Source organism: Dipodomys merriami, unplaced genomic scaffold (assembly GCF_024711535.1).
Source record: "Dipodomys merriami isolate MVZ:Mamm:240054 unplaced genomic scaffold, mDipMer1.0.p SCAF_28, whole genome shotgun sequence".
Lineage (NCBI taxonomy): Eukaryota > Metazoa > Chordata > Mammalia > Rodentia > Heteromyidae > Dipodomys > Dipodomys merriami.
Genome location: NW_027204270.1, coordinates 19648506 through 19661532, shown reverse-complemented (window position 1 = coordinate 19661532; position 13027 = coordinate 19648506). Strand labels below are relative to the sequence as shown.

General features: G+C 48.0%; 1 protein-coding gene across 7 annotated transcripts in view; it reads left to right on the top strand.

The window, feature by feature from the left end:
- Positions 1 to 10282, top strand: part of Fhad1 (forkhead associated phosphopeptide binding domain 1) — a 97269-nt gene extending 86987 nt beyond the window's left edge. Inside the window, exons 32-34 of one of the 7 annotated variants that reach the window (XR_011375598.1) lie at positions 634 to 774; positions 4419 to 4472; positions 9163 to 9195. Coding sequence is in view for 6 of the 7 variants with exons in the window: in XM_070037895.1 (XP_069893996.1) it covers positions 634 to 714; positions 4419 to 4472; positions 9163 to 9276 (249 nt within the window). In the remaining variant the exon portion in view is untranslated. Of the gene's footprint in view, positions 1 to 633; positions 775 to 4418; positions 4473 to 9162 lie in introns of all 7 variants that reach the window. The other 6 variants (XM_070037895.1, XM_070037892.1, XM_070037894.1 and 3 more) reach the window with 6 other exon arrangements.
- The last annotated feature ends 2745 nt before the right edge of the window (positions 10283 to 13027 follow it).

Genomic DNA, 13027 nt, shown 5'->3' with positions numbered 1-13027 from the left:
CTTTCTCAGGAGGGGACGTGGGAGAATTCTGCTTCCTGTCCATCCAGAGTCCAGCCAAGCCAGCTGAAGCCAGCGGGCTTAGCCACAGCTTTGCCAGGGAGTTGCAGCCAGACCAGAACCCCCAAGCTTTCCCACTCCTTAACTCCTTAGCTTATGTGCCTCCTTCTTCAAGATGACAGTAAATGTCCTGTCTAAGAGCTGGGTCCAAAACCTCTGCACAAATGGGACCCTCCATGCAAGCGCTCAGCCAGCACCCAACACACCCAGCTCAGGGTTGTCCAGATTTTCTTGGGACCAAGGATTCCCTAGATCTTGTTTTCCTGCTGCCACTTTGTGCATTTGACCAAATAGAAATGGGTAAACGTTGAAGAGGGTGGGAGTGTTTTGGGGGGCTCAGAAATGCTGTCCTTCAGCACCCACAAGGGAGAAGTACAATGTGGGAGGTGGGCAGCCTATGTCCAGAAGACATTAAAGAAATGAGGCCTCACCCAACCACCCCTTCTTCTGCAAGCAGAGGCCATGGCTCCCAGCACCTCCCAGAAGCCCCTGCAGTTTGCAGTTTGGCCCTGTTAGGGACCTGAGAGGATGAGGAACTAAATGCTCTCTTGTTGCTCACCTGGTATTTTCACTCAGGGACGTTTAGAGGATCGTGAGCAGAAAAATTCAAAAGACTCCACACCTTGCAACTGTCCCTTCAAAGAAAGCGAGAGGCAGGTACGGAGAGGCATTCGGAGCAGGGAGCCAGAAACAAAGTAGAGACAGTCTTTGCCGAGGGTAAGAGCCCCTGGAGTGTGACCACCAATCCGCGCTGCAGCCTGGACACCCCCACACAGCCCCTCCTCCCTCTTCCCTCCCTCCTTCCCCAGCATCAGCCCCCACCCACACCTGCCTGCAATTTGAACCAATGGCCTAAGAGACAAGCAAGTGTCCAACCTGGAATCTTAGACACTGAATGATTTGGGGACTTGGAGACAACGTCATGAGGGAATGATTAAAAAGGAGTAGGGGACCCCAGGACCCCCCACTGGCATGAATCAGGAGGGGGGATGGGTACAAAATGGAGCCCAGAAGGGCATTGAAAATCCCAACTGTATTAACCTACCAATGGGAACCCTTACTGGACTCTGAGCTTCCTGGCAGCCAATGGGAAATGGAGAAGCAACTTGGTTCCCAGTTCATAGAACCCATATAGTACAATGTACGGTATTGTATAATATGGCGCCCAGGGTCCCCCTAACAGGGACATCGTGTGACGTGATGAGCCACCTAAGGGTAGAAGCAGTATCATGTGAGCCAGGCCACATCTGCGGACAGCTGTTGAGACAGACTGATGTCACCACATCCCATAAGACCCTGCTGGTGACAGTAGGTCTGAGGGTGTCCAGGCCCTGCTCTGCAGTGCTCAGCTGTTCACTGGGTTCGATCCAGGGCTGGAGTTGGGAGCTGTGATTGAACCAGAGCTCCCTGGGTCCAGAATGGGGGTGGGGGGTTAACCTGGCTAAGGGACAGAGGGAGGAGAAAGAAGAGGAGGAGTTGGGCTTGAGATTTAGCTCCATGGTAGAGTGCTTGAGTAGCAAGCACAAGCCCTGGGTTTCATCCCCAGCAGAGGGGGAAAACAAGGAAAGTTAAGCCGGGAGTGGGTGGCTCATGCCTGTAATCCTAGCTACTTAGGAGGCCGAGATCTGAGGCTCACAGTTCAAAGCCAGCCCAGGCAGGAAAATCTGTGAGACTCTTCACTTAACCACCAGAAAATTGGAAGTGGCGCTGTGTGTGTGGCCCAAAGTGGTAGAGTGCTAGCCTTGAGCAAAAAGAGCTCAGGGATAGTGACCAGGCCCTGAGTTCAAGCCCCATGACTGACACACACACACACAGACACACACACACACACACACACACACACACACACACACACACACACACACACACAGGGATAGTGACCAGGCCCTGAGTTCAAGCCCCATGACTCACACACACACACACACACACACACACACACACACACACACACACACACACACACACACACACACACACACACACACACACACACACACACACACACACACACACACACAAAGGTTTCAATCCACCACTTTGTAATATCTGGGACTCTGGGTCTTCTGAGCCTGAGCCCTCTAAACTAGGTTGTGATCAATATTGCATGACTCAAAGCCTTCTAAGCAGAAAACACTTTCAGGGTAACTGTCAGTTAAACCCAGGCCAGAAGCCTTCATCGGGCCTTTGGGAGGCTGGAAGGCTGGCAAGGGCCAACCCCAGCCCATAGACAGCCCAGCTCTCTGCCCCCTCAGATCTAGGGCAAGTCTAGTAGGGCTGACACATTCAGAGAGAAAAGATAGAGCAGGGGACTCAGTTACATTGGAATTTCACAGGTTTATTTTGTGTTTTTTTGTTTTGTTTTGTTTTTGGTCAGTCGTGGGGCTTGAACTCTAGGCCTGGGCACTGTCCCTGAACTCTTCAGCTCAAGGCTCTACCATTTGAGCCACAGTGCCACTTCTGGCCTTTTCTGTTTATGTGGTGCTAAGGAACCCAGGGCCTCATGCATGCAAGGCAAACACTCTACTGCTGAGCCACCTTCCCATACCCCACAGGTTTACTTTTATTACCCCTGAAGGGGTTGTACTAGGCCTGGAACCCAGGGCCCTCCACATGCTAGGCAGGCACCGAACCACTGCGCTCCACCTCTGACTCTTGAGTATCAGATAAAGCAGTGGTTAAATAAGTTTAATTTCAGATAAACAAGCTACATCCTAAATGTTGTATGGAACATGCTTATATACCTGCATACACACATACCTATATATGTATATACATGGGCGTATGTGTGTATATACACCCATATGCATGTGTATACAGTGTGTGTACATGTATGTATGTATATGCATGTGTGTCTGCCCATATACACGTGTATGTCTGCACATGTGCGGGTATGTATGCCTGCATGTGTATCTGTTTTCATTCTGAAGTGTGAATGAACTGGGCATGGGCCCCCTGAGTTTTCTCCAGCAACCCTTTGCACCGGTTTGGTGCCAAGGTGGGAGAATCTGAGGCTGCTGGGGTCTAACGGCAGTGTCCCCCACCCCCCTCCACCCCACAATTGCTCCATTTGGCTCACGGGATGATTTGGGGGTGCGGGTGAGGGTAGGGTTTCCTTCTTAAGGAACATCTCAAAATAGGGCATTTCCACAGAATAGACTGGATGTCTGGCTCCTCTGAGAAGCACTGGTGATGGGGACCCTAGCCCACTATCCACAAGCCACCAAGTCCCAGGCCTGTTAGAAGGACGTGTCCCCATTTCAGCCCCCTTCCCCAGCCTCCTGGGCCAGGACTACCAGGTTGGTGGCCCTGCGGGGAGCTCTAAGCTGTGTGAGCAGATCTGCTTCCCCATGACCTGCACACCCATGGCCCCATCCCACGCAGCACACAGCGCTGTCCCCAGCTCCTCTGGAGGCCCAGGGTCTTGAGGACCCTGAGGTGAGCAAATGCTATCGCATGCAGGGAAACAGCATGCCACAGGCTGGGGGTGATGGAGACTTCCAAACAGGGTGTCTTCACAGGTGCATCATGGGGACACTTAAGTGGGGAACATCCCCCCACCACCCCATGATACCTGCAGCCCCTGTCCCCTGCCCTGGGAAGCTGTGCTACCAGTGGAAAGAGATTTGTCATCCAGGTAGAGAATCATGTCCCACAGAGGAGGCTCAGCCTCGTCCTAGCTGGAACCTAGAGAACTCTTTAAGAATCTGGGCAGGATGTGGGTTCAGAAGCCTTCAAAGCTGTGCCCTCATAAGCAGGCCTGCCCTGGCCCCTCTCTCCACAATGCCAAACCAGCAGCACTAGAAAGTTGAGTCTGTTTTGCTTTAGTGCAAAAAAGGCAGAGAAGAGCCAGGTGCTGGTGGCTCACGCCTGTAATCCAAGCTACTCTGGAGGCTGAGATCTGAGGATCGCAGTTCAGAGCCAGCCCAGGCAGGAGTCCATGAGACGCTTTTCTCCATTTAACCAGCACAAAAAACTAGAACAGGTGTGGTAGAGAGCCAGCCTTGAAGGAAAATGTACCCAGACCCAGAGTTCAAGCCCCAGGAGTGGCACAAAGAGAAAAGGCAGAGCCCGGCACCTGTGGCTCACGCCTGTCATCCTAGCTACTCAGGAGGCTGAAATCTGAGGATCGAGGTTCAAAGCCAGCCCGGGCAGGAGAGACCATGAGACTCCTATCTCCAATAAACCACCAGAAAACCAGAAGTGGCGCTGTGGCTCAAGTGGTAGAGTGCTTGCCTGGAACTGAAGAGCTGAGGGACAGCGCCCAGGCCCAGAGTTCAAGACCCACAACAACAACAACAACAAAAAAAAGACAGAGAGGATGAACATGAAATAAATGTGTCAATATTCTTTCTGTATTAAAGAGATACACATTTGTAGAGATGGTGAAGAACAAGATGCAGAACTCGAACTTCCAGGTGAGCCGAGAGAAGGGGGAGACCCAATTGACCCAATCCCATGTCTGCTAGGGACTAACCATGCAGCTCACTGAACCTCCTCCATGCACTCACTCAGAGACTCATTTGTCCCTGGCCACACAGCAAAGGAGGACTCAGTGAGACCAGTACAGAGCTGACAGCAGGCAAGTGTCATCAAGTCCCAGGCCATAAGCCTGCTACCATTCAGGAGGGATTTCTCTGGAGTTTTAAGGACGCATATTCTTTTTTAGAACTAAGCATCGAGAGTATAGGATTTTATTTGGGGAGGGGGGGGATGTGCATATATGTGCACACAGGCACGCGTGCTGGTACCAAGGCTTGAACTCAGAGCTTTACGCTAGTGTTTGGCCACCCCTCCACTTCCCAGACTAAGAGATTGTTTTTTAAGGAAGCTGAACTGCTGCCCTTCACAATCCAGTTACCCCAGCCCCACTCCCACCTTGCAGAAAGCAGAAGTGAGCTCGTGCAAACTTGGGGGGTATACACATGTCCATTGCACAGGAGCTTGGTGATTCCAAGACAACAGAATCATCCTTGGAGAAGCCAGATAAAATGTTTCAGAAAGCAGAAACTTTCTAGCCAGGCGCTGGTAGTTACTCCTGTAATCCCAGCTACTCTGGAAGCTGAGATCTGAGAATTGAGGTTCAAAGCCAGCCTGGACAAGAAAGTCCATAAGACTCTTATCGCTAATTAACCAGCAACAAAAGCTAGAAATGGAACTGTGGTTCAAGTGGTAGAACACCAATCTTGAGCAAAAAAAAAAAAAGCCAAACAAAAGTTCAAGGCTCTGAGTTTGAGCCTCAGTACTGGAATAAGGGGAAAAGGCAGGGGCGGGGGGGGGGGGGGGGTGAGGAGCAAAGGAAGGGAGGGAGGGAGGAAGCAAAAGCTCCTCCTCAGCTGACACCCATGTCCTTAGACATGTAGACATGTTGGGTACTGCTCAGAGCAGGGTGTTGGGACTGAGGGCCCCCTAGAGCTGTGACCTTGGCCACTGTGCAAGGTAGGACTGAGGGGGGCTGGTGGCTCACTCCTTCACTCACACAGGAGAGACCAGAGCAGACAATGAATGGTCCCTGCAGCTGGGTGTTGGCAGAGGGCTGCTGCAGAGAAAGATGACTGAGGAGATGGCAGCATGGGCCCCAGATGTCTGGATGTTGTGCTTCTCGAAGAGACAAAACCAGGGCTTTGAGGTGTGCGATCGAGGTGCACAAAAAGGTTTTCTCTGTGCTCGTGGCCAAGTACAGGGTCCCCTCTCTAAGGTGTGGGGTCCTCGTGACCTTGGAAGAGATGGGCCATGGAGAATCAGCCCCCTCGGTCCAGGCCAGACATGAAGGTGGCACGCCTCTCCAGCAACCGCAGTGACTCTTTTTAAAGCCCTAGGCCTTAAAAATGCCATTGGTCTTGTGTTTGGCTTTTTCGTTGTAGTAAGTCTTGTACAATTGCTGTGGGTTGTATGCTAAAGACGGCAACCTAGGGCTGAGAATGTGGCTTAGTGGTAGAGTGCTATCCTTGAGCAAAAGAAGCTCAGGGACAGTGCCTAAGCCCTGAGTTCAAGCTCCAGGACTGGCACGCACACGTGTGCACGCACACACACACACACACACACACACACACACACACACACAATATGGTAATCTAGTTTCTAGTCTTAAAGATAATCTCCTAGAGATTTATTGGATAGCTCATTTAGGCAGGCACTGAGGAGAGAAAAGTGACCAAAAGAGGGCCATCCTGGCCTCAGGGCCTTCAGCAGACCTGTGCTGAAAGCATGGGATGTGGCAGGTGCTGGCCAGGGTGAGGTCAATCATGTATTGGGAGGAAGCGGGGCAGAATGCCACCCCAAGCACAAGCAGTGACTCTATGGTTGGGGTTTTTTTTGTTGTTGTTTTTTGTTTTTGGGGGGTTTTTTTTGGTCAGTTGTGGGTTTGAACTGTAGGCCTGGGTGCTATCCCTGAGCTCTTTAGCTCAAGGCAAGTGCTCTGCCACTTGAGCCACAGCACCGCTTCCTGTTTTCTGGTGGTTAATTAGAGATAAGAGTCCCACGGACTTTCCTGCCCGGGCTGGCTTTGAACCGTAATCCTCAGATCTCAACCTCCTGAGTAGCTAGGATTACAGGCGCGAGCCACTGGCACCCGGTTTGGCTCTATGTATAAAGCATAGAGAAATGATAGACAGATTACAGATAGATAATGTGGTATGTATCCATATTGCACATTCGTGACTTGAAAATCCAAAATGCTCCAAATCAACAACTTTCTGGTGTCCACACCATGAAACTTTGATTCATGGGCAAAACCAGTAAAACTTTTACATTAAAATGGAACTTAGGCCAAGTGCCAGTGGCTCACGCCTGTAATCCTAGCTACTCAGGAGGCTGAGATCTGAGGATCATGGTTCAAAGCCAGCTCGGGGCAGGAAAGTCTGTGAGACTCTTATCTCCAATAAACCATCAGAAAACCAGAAGTGGCACTGTGGCTGAAGTGGTAGAGCGCTCGCCTTGAGCTGAAGAGCCCAGGCCCAGAGTTCAAGTCCCACAATGGACAAAGAAGAAAATGGAATTTAGGCTACAGGCATAAGGCATATATAAAACACAAAGGAATTTTATGTACAGACTTGGGCCCCTCCCCCATGGTATCTCAGAGAGAGAGAGAGAGAGAGAGAGATCTCATTTTATAGATATGTTAATATCTCAAACTCAGAGAAAAATCTTAAAATCTGAAACACTCTGGTCCCAAACATTGTAAGGGTTACTCAACTTGTGTGCACACATGCATGCACACACATGCAGTTACACACTGCATACTTATACAGTCACTTGCGTACACCCATATGCCTGCATGCACACACAAGTGTATCTGTGCTGTTGCCTTTGTGCACACATATACACACAATTACATGTATGCATGCCTGCGTGCACATGTGCCTACATGCATGCACAAATACACACATGTACAAATCTGAAATGTTTATAGAAATGGAGAGGATTAAGAAAAAAAATGAGAAAAACCCAGGCAGGGAAGTCTGTGAGACTCTTATCTCCAATTAACCACCAGAAAAAACTGGAAGTGGCGCTGTAGATCAAAGTGGTAGAGCGCTAGCCTTGAGAGGAAGAGCTCAGGGACAACACCCAGACTGTTCAACAAAAAAAAAAGAAAGAAAAAATGAGGACATATTACCCCTGCCTTCCTGGCCTAGTCTCAGAAGTAAATACAAAACCTAATAATTACTTTGGGCAGAGCTCAGAGGGTAGAGGACAAAGGCCTGCAGGCAGAGTCCCAGAATTTACCTCCTGAGGCCCCTCCCAGTCCAGAGCCCAGAGCCCTCGGGAGGAAGGTGTATCTCACGTAGGAGTGGGCTGGGACCTGCCACTGCCTGACACACCTGGGTATCACCATGGAAACATCTGGCCTCTGTCCCTTAAGGTGTGGCTTTTGGGTGACCCAACCCTCCCCGCCAACACTGGCAGGTTCACACCCCTCAGCCATGGCCTCTTCCTGGGTCAGTCACCTGACTGCCTTCTGCTGTCCTTGCAGAAGCTGCAGCATGAGAACCAAAAGCTCGTTCTGCCCCATGCCCCTGGCTGTCCTGGGCTTCTATTTTTTCAGCAACTTTCTAGCTCCTGCCCTGCACCAGGCAATGGTTTCTGGGAATCTTCACAAGCAGCAACTTCACTAACACATCAAACAGCAGGAAGGAAAGGCCATATGAAGGGGAGGTTTGGGCTGCTGGCTGTGTTCTTTCTCACCAGGCATTTGGACCATATTTATTTAGTGACTGCAGTGATCTGAGCCTCCCCTCTCTCACCCCAAAACAGTGAACAAAGCAGGCTCTCAACACACATTCAAGCCAGGGGAACTGTGTGGCTCACACCTGTAATTCTACCTGCTCAGGAGACTGCAATCTGCACAGTTCAAAGCCATCCCAAGGAAGACAAATTTAATAAACCCTTATCTCCAGTGAGCCAGCAGAAAGCTGCAAATGGAGGGGTGTGGTTCAAATAGCAGAGTGCCAGCCTTGAGTGAAAAAGCCAAGCAAAAGCACAAGGCCCTGGGGCTGGGAAGGTGGCTCAATGGTAGAGCGCTTGCCTTGCATGCCTGAGGCCCTGGGTTCGATTCCCCAGCACCACATAAGCAAAAAGAAAAAAAGCCGGAAGTGGCGCTATGGCTCTAGTGGTAGAGCGCTAGCCTTAAGCTGAAGAGCTGAGGGACGGCACCCAGGCCCAGAGTTCAGGCCCCATGACTGGACCCAAAAAAAAAACAAAAAAAAAACACAAGGCCCTGAATTCAAGCTACAGTATACTCACACACATGCACACACACTCAGATCTATGAGCAAGAGGGAGATGATTCACTGTGATCAAAGTTAAGTCTCATTAATGTTTGGGGTATGCCTTTTTAGGTAGATGTTAAGTTCCCTTTGAACAACATCATGTTTCATGGTTTTCAAAACAGGAGCTTTGGCCAGGTGCACATTCATTGTGATAGAATTGCCCCTGTCACTGAATTGAAGGTGACTTATGTCCTCTGTGTGTATGTATGTGCGTATGTGTGTATGGATGTATGCATGTGTTTGTATGTGCAACATTTTATTTTGGGTACAATGCACATAACATGTTGTAACCTCACTGCAATTACAGAGTTTGTGTATTTGTCCCTCTTGCTTATTGAAGGTTGGAATCAAAAAACCCACACCAAAGATGGACCAAGAAAGAGAGATAAAGAAAGATACACCCAATATACCTGGCCAGAAACTTTTGTTCTTTAAGCCTGGTGGAAGGAACTAGAGAAAACATCACCCACCTGGTCTCTCCTGATCCTTCCATGAGTCAATCTGACTCTCATGTCAAAATACAAAGGCTCTTTCGTAGGACTTTACAGTGTCTGCTTTCTGGCATTTTGAACTTTGTGTGTTTTGGAATAAGCGAGAAAACATTTTTTAAAAATACCTATTAATCTATATGAACTCGGGTATATCAAGAAAATGTTCATAGCCCAGACTTGTACCTAGCAGTGACGATGTACTTTGTGTTTGGGTCATGTTAGACCACTGTTGAAAAAGCCCAAGACTTCATACAGGAGCCCAAGGGCACAGGCTAGCTCAGATTCCCCCAGGCTTAGGATAGTGACTTTTTATCTGAGTTTATTATAATAAATTTTAAATGCCAATCTCTGCTCCTGTGATCATGACTCACCCAATCACAACACCTCCGATATCATGCTGGGGCCCCCTCTCCCCCCCCCAGCAGCCCTCCCCAGCCCTGGGAAGGAACGAAAACAATTCCATGTGTTCATTTTACACGTGGGAAGCTGGGTCGCTGGTCTGCCTAATTAAAGTCATTTCAGGATCTGGATCTTGAACCCCCGTTTTTAAATTCTATGACATCCTGTCCATTTTCTCACACCGAGATGGTTCAGGAGTTCCAGGCCCAGGTCACAAGGACAGAACAAGTTCTCCATCACCCAGAAAAAAAAAAAAAAAACTTTCCTTTTCCATGGCACTAGGAGAAAACATCATGGCTTGGGCCCTGTTCCCTCTCCGACCACCAGATTGTCTGTGCTTTTCTTGTATGGTCTGTGGCCAAACACAATGAAGTGTTGTCCATGGCAGGATTTTTTTTAAGCCACAATAAAAATATTTTGTTTTAAAACCTAACGTATTCTTTCTTTTGATTGAAACCTGAAGAAATCAGGACAGCCCACAGAAGCTCACATTACACAGGGCTGGGATTAAAGTCAGTAAGAAAGGTAAGCTTCACTTGACCTTAAAAGACGCTAGAAGTCAGGCGCCAGTTGACTGATTCCTGAAATCCTAGCTATTCAGGAGACTGAGATCCAAGGGATCACAATTCAGAGTTAGTCCAGGCCAAAGTCCGAAAGACTCCATCTCCAAAATTACTAGCTAAAAGCTGGGCTGGAGGTGTGGCTCAAGTGGAAGAGTATCAGGTGAACAAGCAAGCTGAACAAACCCAAAGGTTTGAGTTCGAACCCCAGTACCAGAAGAAACAAAAACCCAAAAGAAGCTCAGAAATTTTCCATAAGGAACTTGGTAGTATTTCAACTTATCATCCCCAGCACCAGGTTAGAACACAGAGTTAAACAGCTGGTGCACATTTAGGAGCCAAACTGTGTGAAAATGTGTTGTTTGTTGCGCATGTGTATTTGCATTTACATAGGTTTAACATGTCTGTATGACTTTACTGTATTTTATTCAAAGAACGTGTTAGTTCCTCATGGCCATACACACCTGTAATCCCAGCACTCAGGAGCCAGAAGCAGAAGAAAAGGATTTCAAGTTCAAAGCTAGCCTGCACAGTAAGACCCTATCTTAAAAATCTAAGGGCAGGCTAGGAATGTGGCTTAGTGGTACAGTGCTTGCCTCGCATACATGAAGCCGTAGGTGTGATTCCTCGTTACCATATAAACAGAAAAAGCCAGAAGTGGCACTGTGGTTCAAGTGGTAGAGTAAAAGCCTTGAGCAAATGAAGCTCAGGGACAGTGCCCAGACCCTGTGTTCAAGCCCCAGGACTGGCAAAAAAAAAAAAAAAAAAAATCCTAGGGCAGTAGTAAAGCACCTCCTAGCATGTGCCAGGCCCTGAATTCCATCCCTGTGTGTTATTTGTGAATGGTGATGATTTCTTCTCTCCACACTCTAAGCTGGAATGTGCTGCTGCCTCCACAGCCACACCTGTTCCCCTGAGCAGCACCCCTCTCAGCAGATTTGGGCCACACAATACTGGTCCCTTGGCTGTAGCGGATTGGCTGGTGGTAGATACCCCATCCAAACCAAACCAATCTGATTTCTTCCCTCCACTTCAAGCTGAGCCAACCAGCCTCCCTGTCCTTGACATTTAGAGATGTGACACTGGAATGCCATTCACTTCGTTAGTGGGCTGCAGTTGGTGTAATTCAAGGCTGGGGCAGCTATGTTAAGAGAAACAAAGTCAGATCTCAGAAAGAGAAGGCTAAAGCAGTATGGAATTTCCTCAGAAGACTCCACATAGAGCTCCCCTATGACCCAGCAATCCCACTTTTGGGCATTTACCCAAACCATTACAAACAAGGCCATACTAAAGCTATCAGCACAACTATGTTTATCACAGCATTATTCTCCATAGCTAAGATATGGAACCAACCCAGATGCCCCTCAGTAGATGAATGGATCAAGAAAATGTAGTATATATACACAATGGAATTCCATGCCTCCATCGCAAAGAATAACATTACCCCATTTGTTAGGAAATGGAAAGACAGAAAAAATTATATTAAGTGAAATAATCCAGGCCGAAAGAAACATAGGACCCATGGTTTCCCTTATTTGTAATAACTAGTATAAGTATAGGACAAGCACAAAAGGTCAAAAAGCTATGTACATATGACCATATAAGATAAGTGAAATGAACCCCAAAATAGGGACACAAGTAGTTTTTTACTTTCTTGCTATTGTTTTTAACGTGTTTAAAATGTACTGTGTGATTTTTTTCTCTTGTATGTTCTTCCCCTACAGTATAACCCCTGTTTTCATCATATTTGATGTTGGTGCCCTGCATCTTGTATATACATTTTTCTAATTTGAGGAGGGGAAGGGAAATAACAAAATGCTGAAATAAGGATACAGGTTGACCCATTGTAACAATGAGATGTACAAGACAGTATGTTGAAAACAAACTTTAGAACTTGGGTGGGGGAGGAAGGAGTTGGGGAGATGGGGAGGAGAGGGATGGTAGGGGGAAAACAAAGGAGGAGGTAACAATGCTCCATAGGAAATGTACTCATTACCTTACTCATGTAACTGTAACCCCTCTGTACAGTATTTTTACAATAAAAAACTTTAAAAAAAAAAAAAAAAAAAGAAAGAGAAGGCTGGAGAAGATATGCAACAAGGAATCCCAGAAATCCAGACAGTCAAGCGGATGCTTCAGATACTTGGTTGTCAGCACCTAGCATCACTCATCATCACTTTCCCCCTGGCCATACAACTGGAAGTGGAACGCCTTCATTTTCCCGCCTCCCTTGCAGCTAGGAAGATGGAGCCTGATGTGCAAATATGGCCAATGACATTTAAGTGAAAGCCCTGAGGAGGTTCCTTACTGGAATAAAAGGCACCTTTTATTCATGCCTGGTTCTTAGCAGACAAGTGGATTCGTGCAGTACTTATCAACAAGGAATGATTTATCCCTTCTGTGAGAAAGATTGCAATGTCTAGACACGATTCTTTTGGTAGTTATAACTAGGACATGTGGTTGTTATTTTCATCTAGGAGGTAGAGGCCAAAGATGCTAACTACTCCCACCACAAAGAAGTATTTCATCTCAAATGTCAACAGAAGTGATGCTGAGAAACCTGGTTTAGAGAGGCCTGTGGCTGAAGGCTTGTCTCAGCTCCTCATGCTATCCTGTCATCCCAGACACCAGACCAGTGGCACTCATGAGTGGTGGTGGTAGTCACAGATACCCAAGAATAACTGGTGAGAGCAAACCCCAACACACACACACACACACACACACACACACACACACACACACACACACATACCCT